We start from the raw sequence: 14,207 nt of genomic DNA, 5'->3' as shown, positions 1-14,207 counted from the left end.
TAAAATCAGCTGTTTTATGACCAAAATTGATTTTGACTGAAAATTCTCAAAATGTTTGCAAAAAAACACACCAATTTTTGGCATCATGATTTTGTAAGCTTTTGGTAATATTTTATGGTCGTTTTATTTAGCCTCCAGAAAAAATAAATTGTAACAGACCTACCCTACTTGAAAAGTCTATCAGCCTGTAAAACAGGGTTTTCATTGGCATGTATTTACTTACATGTATTATTAATGCCACCAAAATGTGAAATGCATCTTTAATCTTTTTTTATATTTCAATCTGTATTGGTAACACATGCCTCAAATCATTGAAATTGTAAGTTAAAGGGAAATTAAAGATTGTTACATTTTTATGGGACTTGCACTTGAATAGCCTTTATTGTTGTTAAGTTTTCCATACAATGATTTGTATCTACATTTAGAGCCAGACAGGTTATGTATCAACCAGTAAATACATACCGCAATGTAGCAAAACTTTTTAGGAATAATTCTGGTATACCCTGCCTGCGCACAAGTATAACCCTAACCCTAATCCTAACCCTAAACTTAAAAAAATAGGGTGCGCAGGGTAAACCAGAATTTTACCAGTTTTTATTTTTGTGCTTTAGTTACCCACCAGCTTTATATGTAAATATTTGTAATTGCGAAAAATAAGAATCCACAAAACTGCTCCAAACAGTTTAAACCATAACAAATTAATAACGCAAGAATATTATGGTTTGCAGTACATACGATTGTAGGCCTACTGTATTGAGTAAAAAACCTAATAAAGCTACATTCTATGGCATATTGTCTAAATAACCTGTAGTTTGAAACCTTTCAATTATGTGTCAATATTTACTTTTTTATTCAATTTTGACAAAATTCTAAGGACAAAGCAATTGACAATGAAATATCAGAAGATATCTCACCCTACCCATAATCCATTGCAACATGATACATGTACATCACCTCATAATCAGATTCACTCCCATTACTTTTACAAGTTCCCTTTGTTTTCATTTTGAGAATAGACTGGCTAAACATCTAGGTTGACAATCAAGAAATAAACACATTTTGCAAAATCTAGATGTGCTCTGATTCAGGTATACTTCGTCATTATTGACCTATGTTGCACTAGATCTAGCAAATCAGTACAGAAATGCATTATGGGAAGTGTAAGATATCTTCTCTGATGAAAATATTTTTAATGGTTGATGAAATTTCAATTGTCAAATAAAAGGTTTGTCAATAACTCATCATGTAATGTGTTCCATTAATTTAGACATTAGATTCATGGCTTGTAAGCAAATTATGTCAAAGATCCGACATGCATGTTTTCTCATTTTTATCACCACCAACAAATGTTGTATTTCAGTGCCATTCAATTTCAACATAATTTAGCTGACACTGAAACTGTAAGTCCAATTCTCGCGATTCCAAATACAGCGCGCCACCAACGACGGCAGTGAAAATTGGCATTTCCCGTGTCTGGGGTCGACATCCTTTGTAGTAGGCCTACTTTTTGAAATTTTTTGAGATTTTCTGTGTTGAAGTGAAATATTGCACTTTGATATTCACATATGTCTTTTTCTAAAACCCGCAAACTTGATGTTGATACTAGGTGTTAACTTTTTGTTATCCCATTTTCTAAAACCGCCCTTTTTTGTTTTTAAACTTTTCGATGCTTTTCAGCCCGATACTGCGAATAGGCCTATAGGCCTGTCCTTTTTTAATGGAAACCGCATCGGTTTTATTTTGGTTATTAGAATAAATTGTTTTAATTCTTTCTGAATTTATTGTTTGTTCAATACGATAATAATATAACACCAGCATACTTAAGAACATCCATACTATAGGTGTTGCGTTTTTGTAATCGGCCTACATTTTCTAAAATGATGGGTTTTTTTGCACGAAGCGCTTAGCGGCCCGCCACATGGGATAGGCCTACAGCAAAGAAATTCAAGTAAATTTTAAAAAGATTCTTAATACTCATTACTTATAAACATGCATCACATTGGTTTGGCGTTTTTGTTATTTGTAATTGTTTGATTTGTCTTTATTTTATTTTTAGCCTAAATTTGTATTTTTAATTATATTACTATCAAACATTTAAAAAATTACGATCGCAATAAAAACACTTTGTAGGCATAGCCTACCGCATAAAAATAACATTTATTTTTTATTAATATTTCAATTCGAGACTTTAATGCATAAGTTCAACAATACCTCATAGAGTTCTAGCATAATAATAAAGATGAAGAAAGTTTCAAACTGCAAAAGAGTACATGAATTTTAAAAGATCATTATTTTAAGGTATATCAAGAAAATATGCATGAAAAAACTTCATAACTTTAGAACCAAGTATTCTAGACCTTTGGTGTTTTCAGTTTAAAATGATAGCCTATTGTACGTGTAATGGTTACACAATTTTCAAAAATGCCTCCTTTGGCCCCCATGAACAAGATCGTGTCACAATTAAGGTTTAAATTTGACAATTGTCATGTCCGATTTTAATATTAATTCATGTTTCTTTTTCCTATTTTATTTTTACTTTCGCTTTCTTGCATGTCATACCATCTTTATTTCATCTTTCCCCTTTAATAATTCATAACCCAAGGAAATTTACTCTTAATGTAGGCCTAGGCCTACTCCCAAATAGCACACGTTGGTTGGAATGAGTTTCTTTTTAGTCATATTATCGGTCGGCACAACATTGAAAAATCAAAACCTTTTCGACTAATTCAATTGGACAATTTTAAACACCTAGGCCTAGGCCTATACATGTTTTTAAAAAGAAAAAGAAAATGGAAAAGATTAAAATCTTTCCCATTTTCCTTTTTCTTTCTCATGAAATTATAAGTCAACACTGTGAAAAGAACTGAACTGTAGTGTAGCCCATCCTTTACGGCACTGACTTTGGCCAAATTGGAAAGGTTTAAATTGAGGGTCGACATTTCTTGCATATTAAATAATGGATCAGGCCCATGGATCAAGGACTCAACCTACAAAGTAAAGAGGTCAAATCTGGGGATGGACTTTATTGGAGGGGTGAACGCATTGTTTAGGCCTGCTTCATTTGAAACTGAAGGGGCGAACCGGGACCCCCCCCCCCCAAACACACACCGCGAATTCGGCGAAGGATATCACTGTACAATAAGGGACAATTTGCAGTTTATGTTTTTGACAAAAACAAGATAACTTAACATGCTTAACAATGTAGTTTGGAGGCCATTATAGGCCTAAATGAAAATGAAAACGTGCCTATTCACACAGAAGGGTAGGTCTATTCGAGCCCCCGCACCAAATTTATTGAGGGGGCTGAGCCTATGTAATTTTGTTGACAGAACTGCACCACGAGAGTTTATTTTAAAAATTAACAGGTTTATTTGTTTAGTGCATATTTTCTCCCAACATTGGGCCAAAGTGTTTTGTTTATAGGGCTATATATCGAAGGAAATGGCTTCTAAATCTACGACCTTTCGTGGTCATACAGTAGGCCTACATCATGCTACAAAGAGTGTTTCAAACGTCACTCGAAAAATGCTTTAAAACAATTAATTCATATCTATTCAAGTTTGTAAAAAGGTTATAAATGTAAAACATCTATAGGCCTAGGTTAGGAAAAACAATAATAAAAATAAAAATAAGACAAGCGTTCAAAACATTTTTGAAAACCAAAAGCTTTTATCTTAATCATGTATCACGCATGGTAATAATTATGGGAAAAGTTATCCAAACAAGAAATAAATAAGGCACGAATTTGCGTTTTAGATTAAATTTTCTGTTTGAAATTGTCTTGCATCAAAAGCATTTGCTATTATAGGCCTACAATGTACCCAAACTCGAAAATTGACATTTTGACATCGGGTTTATAGGCCTAGATGGTCGATCAGCATCAGAGACATCAACATTTTTGACATCGAGTTTTAACCGTAGATGGTTGAATAGGAATAGAGTACATTTGAAATTCGAAAACGTTTTAATCGTATTAAAAAAATAAATGCTTTACGCTGTCCATGCTGTTAAAATATGTAGGCCTATTGAATATTTCATTATTCTAAATATTGAGAATTAGGCCTACTTTACTTAAAACAAACAAGGTTTAAAAATTGTGGGTATTTAAAGGATATATTCATGAGGGTCTAAGTAGGCCTATCCCCAATCATATTTTTCAGTGTTTTCTTTTCTTGTAAACGAGAGCCTAAAGTATTTTCCCAAGAGCCTCGGATCGGGTTCGGAAAAGTTTGAAAATAAGTGTTTAATTGATGCCCATTATTTTGTGTGGGAATAGGCCTAACACTCTGAACATTCACAGAGGTAGGCCTAAACCATGACTGTCAAAAATAAACTTTATAAAGGAGGCAGAAAAAAACCATATTAAAAAAATAAATGCTTTACGCTGTTCATGCTGTTAATTATGTATTGAATATTTCGTTATTCTAAATATTGAGAATTAGGCCTACTTTACTTAAAACAAACAAGGTTTAAATTTTGTTTAAGGATATATGCATGAAGTAGGCCTATCCCCTATCATATTTTTTAATCACTGAGTCTATTATAGGCCTACTTACTTAAAGACCTGAAAGTGTTTTCTTTTCTTGTAAACGAGAGCCTAAAGTATTTTCCCAAGCGCCTCGGAAAGTTCGGAAAAGTTTGAAAATAAGGTTGTGTGGGAATAGGCATAACACTCTGAACAGAGGTAGGCCTAAACCATGACTGTCGAAATTAACTTTAAAAGGAGACAGGAATGAAAAAAAAAACGTCGGAGGGTTGAATCAACAGCTGATCATCAACGTAAATAAGCAAATTTGAGTAATCGATAGCAACACTCGTTTCTGTTTCCAGGGTCGATGGTTCATCGTCGACGCGACGACTGGATGTCGACCTTTACCCATGATGCTCTGCGCGAAGTAGATCAGCCAGGCGTGATCGTAGGTGGCGCGCTGTATTTGGAATCGCGTCAATTGTGATGGAGTTTTCATCATAATATTAATAAAAAGCTCTGAAAATAGCACATGAAATAGAAACTGTGTTTTGATTTTGTCCGACCAACCACTAATTTGCCTAGTCGCATTACATAACTTGATTACCATTTGGCATTTGATTTAATTTCCTTGCTATTAAAGTAATTTACTGGACCATGACTGAGCTGAGATCATATAGCATAATTACAGAACCAGACTAGTCATCAATACGAGGGTCTATACCACAGAGCACTATATTGTAACACAACTTTTTTTGTGATTTTAAAAGATCTGTCACTTTTGCGGTATTGTGGCTGCAATGTAGAGATACATTAGACTCTAAGTAGTAGCCAGCAGGGTGGCAGGTGGGGCAGAATGCCCCCCACCCAGACAAAAAATGAAAGACAAAAGTGTCCCTCTGACAAATGAAAGAGAAAATTAGGAAGGCAAAGGGAAAGAAAAGGGCCAAGGAGCCTGTTTCCCACCAAAATTCACCTAAATAGTTTAATATACCGGTACCAAATTTTTGCACACTATGCACGAACATTGTCTCAAAAAGTCCTTTTTTGGAAACTCAAACACTTAAACATACAGTTTCTAGAAAAAGTAAAAAAACACTTAAAGTACGGTATTTATCTCATCAATATCACCAGGTCAAAATGATGCAACCAGGAATATTTTTTTCGTCATCTTTGCCCCTGAATTTTTTATTTTGGCCCCCTTGACCAAGAAAGCTGGTTATGCCCCTGACTCTTAAGAGTGTCATACCAGGGTATGTGGAAAGCTGCACGTAGACATGCTCGGCAGTCCACGCTTTTTAATGCGTGCCGGTTCGAAATGCTGAAAATTGGTGTGGAGGTTTAAACTTTTTGGGTAAAAAGCTTGGAATGGTATAAAGCGTGGGAATGAAATAAAAAGCGTGGGCTTGTTTCAGCTTACAGTATATTTACTGCGCAAGATAAAATTCCATTTGATGCAGGCCCAGCGCCTGTTTACGTGAGTCCAGACCAGCACAATATCCTCCCCGGAAGCCCTTCCGTGATATGCAAATGTCAGATTTTTTCCATGACGTGTTACGATGTGTGGTAGTTAATTCTTTACATCGATCGTATGTATGAGTGACGTCATTAATCATATGCATAATTGATTGAGCGAAGAAGGGTAGGATATAAGTCACAGAGCCCACGCCAGATACGAATCAGTTCATGACAAGAACAACATTTGGACGCCAAAAAAGTACAGTTATGCATTAAAATGTTTATTGTACAGTACAGTAGTAGCTTTTCACATAAAATTTGCATTGTTCACATAATGTATCAACTTCATGGAGAGAAAAACATCGGACTAGCACATGTGAAATAGGTGCAGAATTCGGCATACTTGATTTACTTCGAATTGCGTGTGACTTCATCAATGGATACAAAAAGTGGTGGGGTCAGGAATTTTCAGTATAAAGGGTGCCTCAGTAAAAAGCGTGGGGGTCAGGAATTTTCAGTATAAAGGGTGCCTCAGTAAAAAGGGTGGGGGTAAAATAAAAAGGGTGGGGGTCAAACCCCACTGCCGAGTATGGTAGAGTTAGTAATTTCATGAATTCATTCATCAATTTCACAAAGTTGATGTACATTTTCTTAAACACCTTATCTAGGAAAAGAAAGATTTTGCTAATTAACATTTTGCAAATCCATGCATGTCATTTGCATAATTTTCAAGCAAGCGGGCATTTAACATTGCAATAAACTGCTACTCCAAAGTGTAGAGTTGGCAATTGAATCAATCTATTTCACTTAAATTTGGTCATGCAGCTTGTTTTTCAATGCTCACACCAACTACTTACTAACTGGCGCCTTATATGACAAAATCCTGTATTTTATATGCCTCTGGAGAAATAAATTGTCCATGCCTAAGGCAACATGCTGTCTAACAGGCCATATATAAATGCCAACAACTGTGGCTGATATTTCTAACATCAGGTAGTTTACCAATGGTCACATCTTTTGCTGATACTACTAATGTCAAAAGTTTATCAAATATCCTGCAAAATCTACTGCTGATATTATTTGTTGAAGTTTGTCAATGTCTGAATCTACTGCTAATCAATGCTTACATCGACTAATAATATCAGGTAGTTGATCAATGCCCACATTATCAGGTAGTTTATCCATGGATGCATACATCTACAGCTGATATCATTAGTTTATCAATGCCTACATCGACTTATGATATCAGGTAGTTTATAAATGCCCACATTTACTGCTGATCAGGTAGTTTATCAATGCATACAATGTACATCTACACCTGATAATAGGTAGTTTATCAATGGCCAAATCTATTGCTGATATCAGGTAGTTTATCAATGGCCAAATCTCTCCTGATATCAGATAGTTTATCAATGGCCAAATCTACTGCTGATATCAGGTAGTTTATCAATGTTCACATCTACTGCTGATATCAGGTAGTTTATCAATGTTCACATCTACTGCTGATATCAAGTAGTTTATCAATGCCCATATATCAGGTAGTTTATCAATGCTCACAGCTACTGCTGATATCACGTAGTTTATCAATGCCCATATCTACTGCAGATCAGGTACTTTATCAAATCCCATCTACTGCTGATATCAGGTAGTTTATCAATTCCCCCATCTATTGCTGATATCAGGTAGTTTATAAATGCCCACATCTAATGCTAATATTAGCATAGACTATGCCATAGTCAAATTTTATTTAAAATATGTTATTATTAGTCATGATGAACCCATTTCGTTGAACTCAAAATTATACTGATGTTTATTAAAATTAGGCCTAAAGTATTCAATAGTAAAATGGTCATAAAGAGTTAAAAAATATCAGACGATTAGTGACAATAAAAGTAATTGAATGCAACATTATCTTGCATAATTATAACGGCTCACTTTAATACTGAACAATTCTGATTTTGGAATCTACCAGTTTATTGATAGCGAACCCGAAATTTCGACTATGAACTTTGAATTGTAAGCAGAACTTTACCCCCTGGACTTTGCTCTCTAAAAGCACACTGTCAAGCATACTTGTTTATCAGTCCATTAACCACAAGTACGCACTAGATGTTTGATGAGAGATTAACTTTCGCGTCAACACAAAAGCACCGCAAATACCACAGACAGTTGTTTACGGTGTAGTTAATGGTAATGGCGCGGGCCCAGACGATTTAAACCATAGCGAGGTATGGGCGACCAATCACAAGGCAGATCCATTTAAAGATGCATTACATCATGGCCACTTTTAGTTAGGCCAGAAATTGGCCTAACTCTCCATAGAGTCCTGTGTTAAAAATCTTAACCGCAAGGCAATGTCAGTAGTCCACTTGGGAAGCTAACAAACAGAGGGAGTACGGTGACTGATCAGATGTGAAAATCTATCAATTGTGCACACACATTAATTAAATCAGAGTTTTAAGCTTAAATACAATATCCAGAGTATGCACAATGGGCAAGTGGACTACGGGGTAGTCTAATATTAGCAGGTAGTTTATCAATGCTCACATCTACTGCTGATATCAGGTAATTTATCAATGCTCACATCTACTGCTGATATCAGGTAGTTTATCAATTCCCCATCAATTGCTGATATCAGGTAGTTTATCAATGCTCGCATCTACTGCTGATATCAGGTAATTTATCAATACTCACATCTACTGCTGATATCAGGTGAGTTTATCAATGCTCGCATCTACTGCTGATATCAGGTAGTTTATCAATTCCCCATCTATTGCTGATATCAGGTAGTTTATCAATGCTCGCATCTACTGCTGATATCAGGTAATTTATCAATGCTCACATCTACTGCTGATATCAGGTAGTTTATCAATTCCCCATCAATTGCTGATATCAGGTAGTTTATCAATGCTCGCATCTACTGCTGGTATCAGGTAATTTATCAATACTCACATCTACTGCTGATATCAGGTGAGTTTATCAATGCTCGCATCTACTGCTGATATCAGGTAGTTTATCAATTCCCCATCTATTGCTGATATCAGGTAGTTTATCAATGCTCGCATCTACTGCTGATATCAGGTAATTTATCAATGCTCACATCTACTGCTGATATCAGGTAGTTTATCAATTCCCCATCTATTGCTGATATCAGGAAGCTTATCAATGCTCGCATCTACTGCTGATATCAGGTAACTTATCAATGCTCACATCCGCTACTGCTGATATCAGGTAGTTTTATCAATTCCCCATCTATTGCTGATATCAGGTAAGTTAGAAATGCCCACATCTATTATAATGATATCAGGTTTTTTTTTATCAATGCCCACATCTACTAATTATCAATGCTCACATCTACCAATGATATCAGATAGCTTATCAATGCTCATGTATCTACTGCGGATATCATGCCCATATCTAATGCTAATAGCAGGTAGTTTATCAATGCTCACATCTACTGCGGATATAATCAGGTAGTTTATCAATGTTCACATCTACTGCTGATATCAGGAAGTTTATCAATGCTCACATCTACTGCTGTCTGCTGAAGTCAGGTAGTTTATCAACTCCCGTGTCTACTGCTGATATCAGGTAGTTTATCAATTCCCCATCTACTGCTGATATCAGGTAGTTCATAAATGCCCACATCTAATGCTAATAGCGGGTAGTTTATCAACACTCACATCTGCTGATATCAGGTAGTTTATCAATTCCCCATTTACTGCTGATATCAGGTAGTTTATCAATGCTCACATCTACTGCTGATATCAGGTAATTTATCAATGCCCACATCTACTGCTGATATCAGGTAGTTTATCAATGCGCCTCATCTACTGCTGATATCAGGTAGTTTATCAATGCCCACGTCTACTGCTGATATCAGGTAGACTGGGTAGTTTATCAATTCCCCATTTACTGCTGATATCAGGTAGTTTATCAATGCTCACATCTACTGCTGATATCAGGTAGTTTATCAATGCTCACATCTACTGCTGATATCAGGTAATTTATCAATGCTCACATCTACTGCTGGTATCAGGTAGTTTAAATCAATGCTCACATCTACTGCTGATATCAGGTAGTTTATCAATGCTCACATGTACTGCTGATATCAGGTAGTTTATCAATGCTCACATCTACTACTGGTATCAGGTAGTTTATCAATGCCCACACCTACTGCTGATATCAGGTAGTTTATCAATGCCCACATCTACTGCTCATATCAGGTAGTTTATCAATTCCCAAATCTACTGATTATCAGGTATCAGCCCTATATCAAATACAAGGGAGTTTATCAATAACCACATCAACTTCTCATAGGGCCAGAGCCAAAATTCCCGTTTGTGGCGGGACAGAATTTTGATAGACCTTTTAAATTGTAGCTCTGTGACTGTTTATTTTATGGATTCTTCATGTTCTTAATATAAACAAGTAAGTTACAGACTACATTCACACGCAAGAAAAATAGTCCAAAGAATCAACATGTTGCCACGGTAACACAAATTCTTCGATGTGGCGGGACGGAATGATAAACTTCATGTATTTGTGAACACAGTACATTTGTTGAATTTTTATCAAAAGTACTGGGATAAAACATTTGTTTCTAACATTGGTATTAACTTCAACTATCCTTGTTTTGTTATGGAAGGAATTATCAAATTCACCCCCCTCTTTATAGTACGCTCATTCATTTTTTTAAATCATGTCAATGTGGCGGGACGGAATGTGGCGGGACGGAATTTTGTCCACCATGTCAAAATCAAGAAAAAAAGCAATTGATTCACTTTAAAACTTACAAAATTGTCTTTTCTTTCACTTCCAATGAAAAATTATTGCAAAATATTAACTGAGAAAGAAAATTTTCATCCCTTCCTGAACTTAAAAAAATCATCTCAAAATGTGGCAGGGCCATGTTTTACACCACAGACCCTGAAAATAGCATTATTGCTGGCATCCTACCACAAAAGGCCTGAAAAAGAAGAAGTTAAAATGGCTCTGAATCTAGCAAAGTTGATGAATTCAATTTTTGTGTACTTCGAAATGTTTATTACCATAATAGTTGATATTTTGGAAAGTTTTGACTAAATTTTTTTTTTTCGTCCCTTCCGGAACGTAAAAAAATCACCTCAAAATGTGGCGGGACGGAATTTTGCACATATTTTAATTAATTTCTTTATTTTTGCAAAGTCCACTGAAATTTTTTTGAGTGCTGAAATTGTCTATACAGAAGACCTTTATATTACCATAAACAAAAAATTCCTATCTTTTTTAAACATGTAGTAACATCAAATTTAGCAATTCCGTCCCGCCACACCAAGAGGGCGCTACATGTGAATTTTATTGCTTGCCGTCCGAAATTGACAGGCAAATTTGACCCTTTTTTTTGGCGATTCATAAGCTTTGGTTAGTAGTCTAAAAACCAGAGGAGAAATTCACTCCTGTGACAATTTCTAAATTTTAGGTTGAGTGATGACCATTTTTGGCTCTGGCCCCATATCAGTTAGTTTATCAACTCCCAAATCTAAGCACTGCTCACATGAGGTAGTTTATCAATTTCCATATCTAAGCACTGGTTACATCAGGTAGTTTATTTAAAATGCCCATATCTACTGCTGATACAAGGTAGTGTACCAATTCCCCATCTAATGCTCACATCAGGTAGTTTATCAATACCCACACCTACTGCTCATATGTTTATATAATGCACTGCACACTACATAGAATCTATGAACTGTAGACATAATATTTGAAGATCCAGTTGCCTTGTCAGAGCCACCTTTCTCTTGATATATTATTCTGTAATGAATGAGCTTATAGTGATCTCACTGGAATGGAATACCATTAAAGATACATAAAAATTGAACTTACGTTGCACCAATTGTCTTGAGTTTGAGGAACTGCGGTGTGAATTGATATCTTACAAACCGTCCTGCGTTAGGGTCTACGTCTTCTGTCTCGCTCTCTACGTCTTCATCTTCGTCTGATGGAACAAAGCAAAAAAATGAAATAAAAATTATTTTAATTCTTATATTCACAGTATCTGTAGACAGTAACCATGACTTGGTACTGAAGCATAATCTAGTGTTGGCTGATCCGAAATAAAATAAATTATTAACTTTTGCATTTTATCACTAATCCCTGCTCAATTAGGTATTCCAGTTGAAATCCATACACCCCCTATGGAAGACATGATCTTAATGTCCAACACAGGGAGTGTGAATTTCAAATGGGACTAGCTGAATGTGCGACTCTATTTATATTCCATACCCCCTGTACGTGTGGGCACTTAAGGTCATGTCTTCCACATGGGGTGTATGTATTTTAACTGGAATAGCCAATTTGGAGCATGATTTAAAAACAAACGCATCCTGCCGCTGGGTGTAGTTATAGATGCAACACATTTTACAACATTCCCCCTTTAACATCAAGACTATTAAATTTAAACACGTCTGAGAAAACAACAACTTTGTAATGGGCTATTCCTGTTGAAATGCATGACCTTATCTTGCACACATGTAGTGTGAATTTCAACGGAGTTACCAGAAGGGACGAATCCATTTGAAATCTGCACCCCCTGTGTGGAAGATTAAGATCATGTCATCCATAGGGGGTGTATGGATTTCAACTGGAATATGCTAATTATGAAACTTTAGAAGAGAAAATCATGTTGAAAGTTGGAGTATCTGAAGCAGTAAATACTGTCAAAATAAAAAATTTCACGCTACATTTATTTTCATGCTTTTCATTTTCAAGCACCTACCGCAAAAATAATAACATGTAAATTTATTTCTTTTCGGTATTCTGACAGGGGTGGTGGTTGAATTTGACATGCTCACTAACCATAACTGGCGTGAAACTTTTCATGGGGTGTCTATGGGTCCTGAATTTTCCAATTTTAAAATGTTTTGGACTTCATAGTGTTAAATTTTCTTAAAGTACATTTGTACAGAGTTTCACTCAAAAAACCTGAATCTGGTGAGAAAATCCTGAAAAGCATGTGAATACAGGCCAAAAAGCCCCAAAATGGACTGAAAATAAATAAAAACACAGGAATTTGAACTGACAAAAAAAACCCTGAATTCAGGCTAAAACCTGAAAAGTAACATCTCTGATTTGTAGGACATTACTGCTGCTGATTATATCAAAGAAGCAACTCCAAACAATAAGTGATTTAGCTGTAAAGAGAATGGTCATTCACTCCAAAGGTAATCTTTCACTCCAGGGAGTAACTTATAAATAGCCATATCTGGCCAATCAGGAGCCAGAATTCCAATCTGTAATATCTCGCCGACCGACAGAATAGGACAATGTACAACTGCACAGCCAGGGACACATTGAATTAGTATGCATTGCTAGCTGTTCAATAGAAGCAAATGTAATTCAAAACATTCAAATTTATTATTATTACATTGTGACTTACCTGATGGTGGTGGTTTGGCGATTTCAAATAGTATAGTTCCCGTCTCCATGTCCCTAATTTTAAACCTTGTGAAATCTATATTATAGATATTAGCATCTGGATCACACAAATAGTCTGCAAGGGAGAACAAACAAAAAGACAGACATAGTGGTCAATATTAGATCAGTGACAGCAACTTTATCATTTCTAGTAGACATAAATACTTTAATCCCAATGGTTGAGAGTCAATTAATATTTAGCCGTATTATTGCACTATGGAGTTGATGACTGTTTGTAAAGCATGACAATTACGCGCTACCGTAATTCACTTTCCAGGCCGAAGGTTATGTGCTACTTCAAGTCGCATGCTGGAGAGAGCGTGCTAACTTTGCCCTCCTGACAGGTGGCTGTCCATTGGGTTTGAAAAATGAAAAAAAGCACAGTAAATTGGTAGGATTTTGTGGGAAAATCCCATTTAAAGGGCATTTCGTGATCCACAGCCTCATCCCCCACTTTTCTCAAAAAAAGTTGAGATTTTTATATCACTGGAAACCTCTGGCTACATAATGTTTATGTACAAAATATTTCTTGCAGATTAATTCGTTTAGCAAAGATATCGTGAAATTTGAATTTCGTTCTGGTGCACCAGAACGAAATTACAACGTATTCTCTATGGAGCAGTGTAATACACATAATCATGCATAACTCGCGAACGCAAAGTCGGAATCAACTGAAATTTTGGGAATAGGTTTTTTTCGTGGATATCTAATGAAAAATGACATAAATACAGGATGCTAGGATCACGAAATACTCCTTTAAGCCTTTGTGCGTAGATTGAGGTCATCACGTCAATACGCACATTGTTACTGTGTAAATCATGTG

The 14,207-nt window shown here is 35.8% G+C and overlaps 1 protein-coding gene across 1 annotated transcript in view; it reads right to left on the bottom strand.

The window, feature by feature from the left end:
• Window positions 1–14,207, bottom strand: part of LOC140146841 (protein unc-119 homolog B-like) — a 54,381-nt gene that overhangs the window by 20,066 nt on the left and 20,108 nt on the right. The window contains exons 3-4 of the mRNA XM_072168722.1: window positions 13,347–13,460; window positions 11,795–11,906 (exon numbers count right to left, since the gene is read on the bottom strand). Of these exons, the coding sequence (XP_072024823.1) occupies window positions 11,795–11,906; window positions 13,347–13,460 (226 nt within the window). The remainder of the gene's footprint in view (window positions 1–11,794; window positions 11,907–13,346; window positions 13,461–14,207) is intronic.

Source organism: Amphiura filiformis, chromosome 2 (genome assembly GCF_039555335.1).
Source record: "Amphiura filiformis chromosome 2, Afil_fr2py, whole genome shotgun sequence".
NCBI lineage: Eukaryota > Metazoa > Echinodermata > Ophiuroidea > Amphilepidida > Amphiuridae > Amphiura > Amphiura filiformis.
This window is presented reverse-complemented; position numbering and strand designations above follow the sequence as displayed.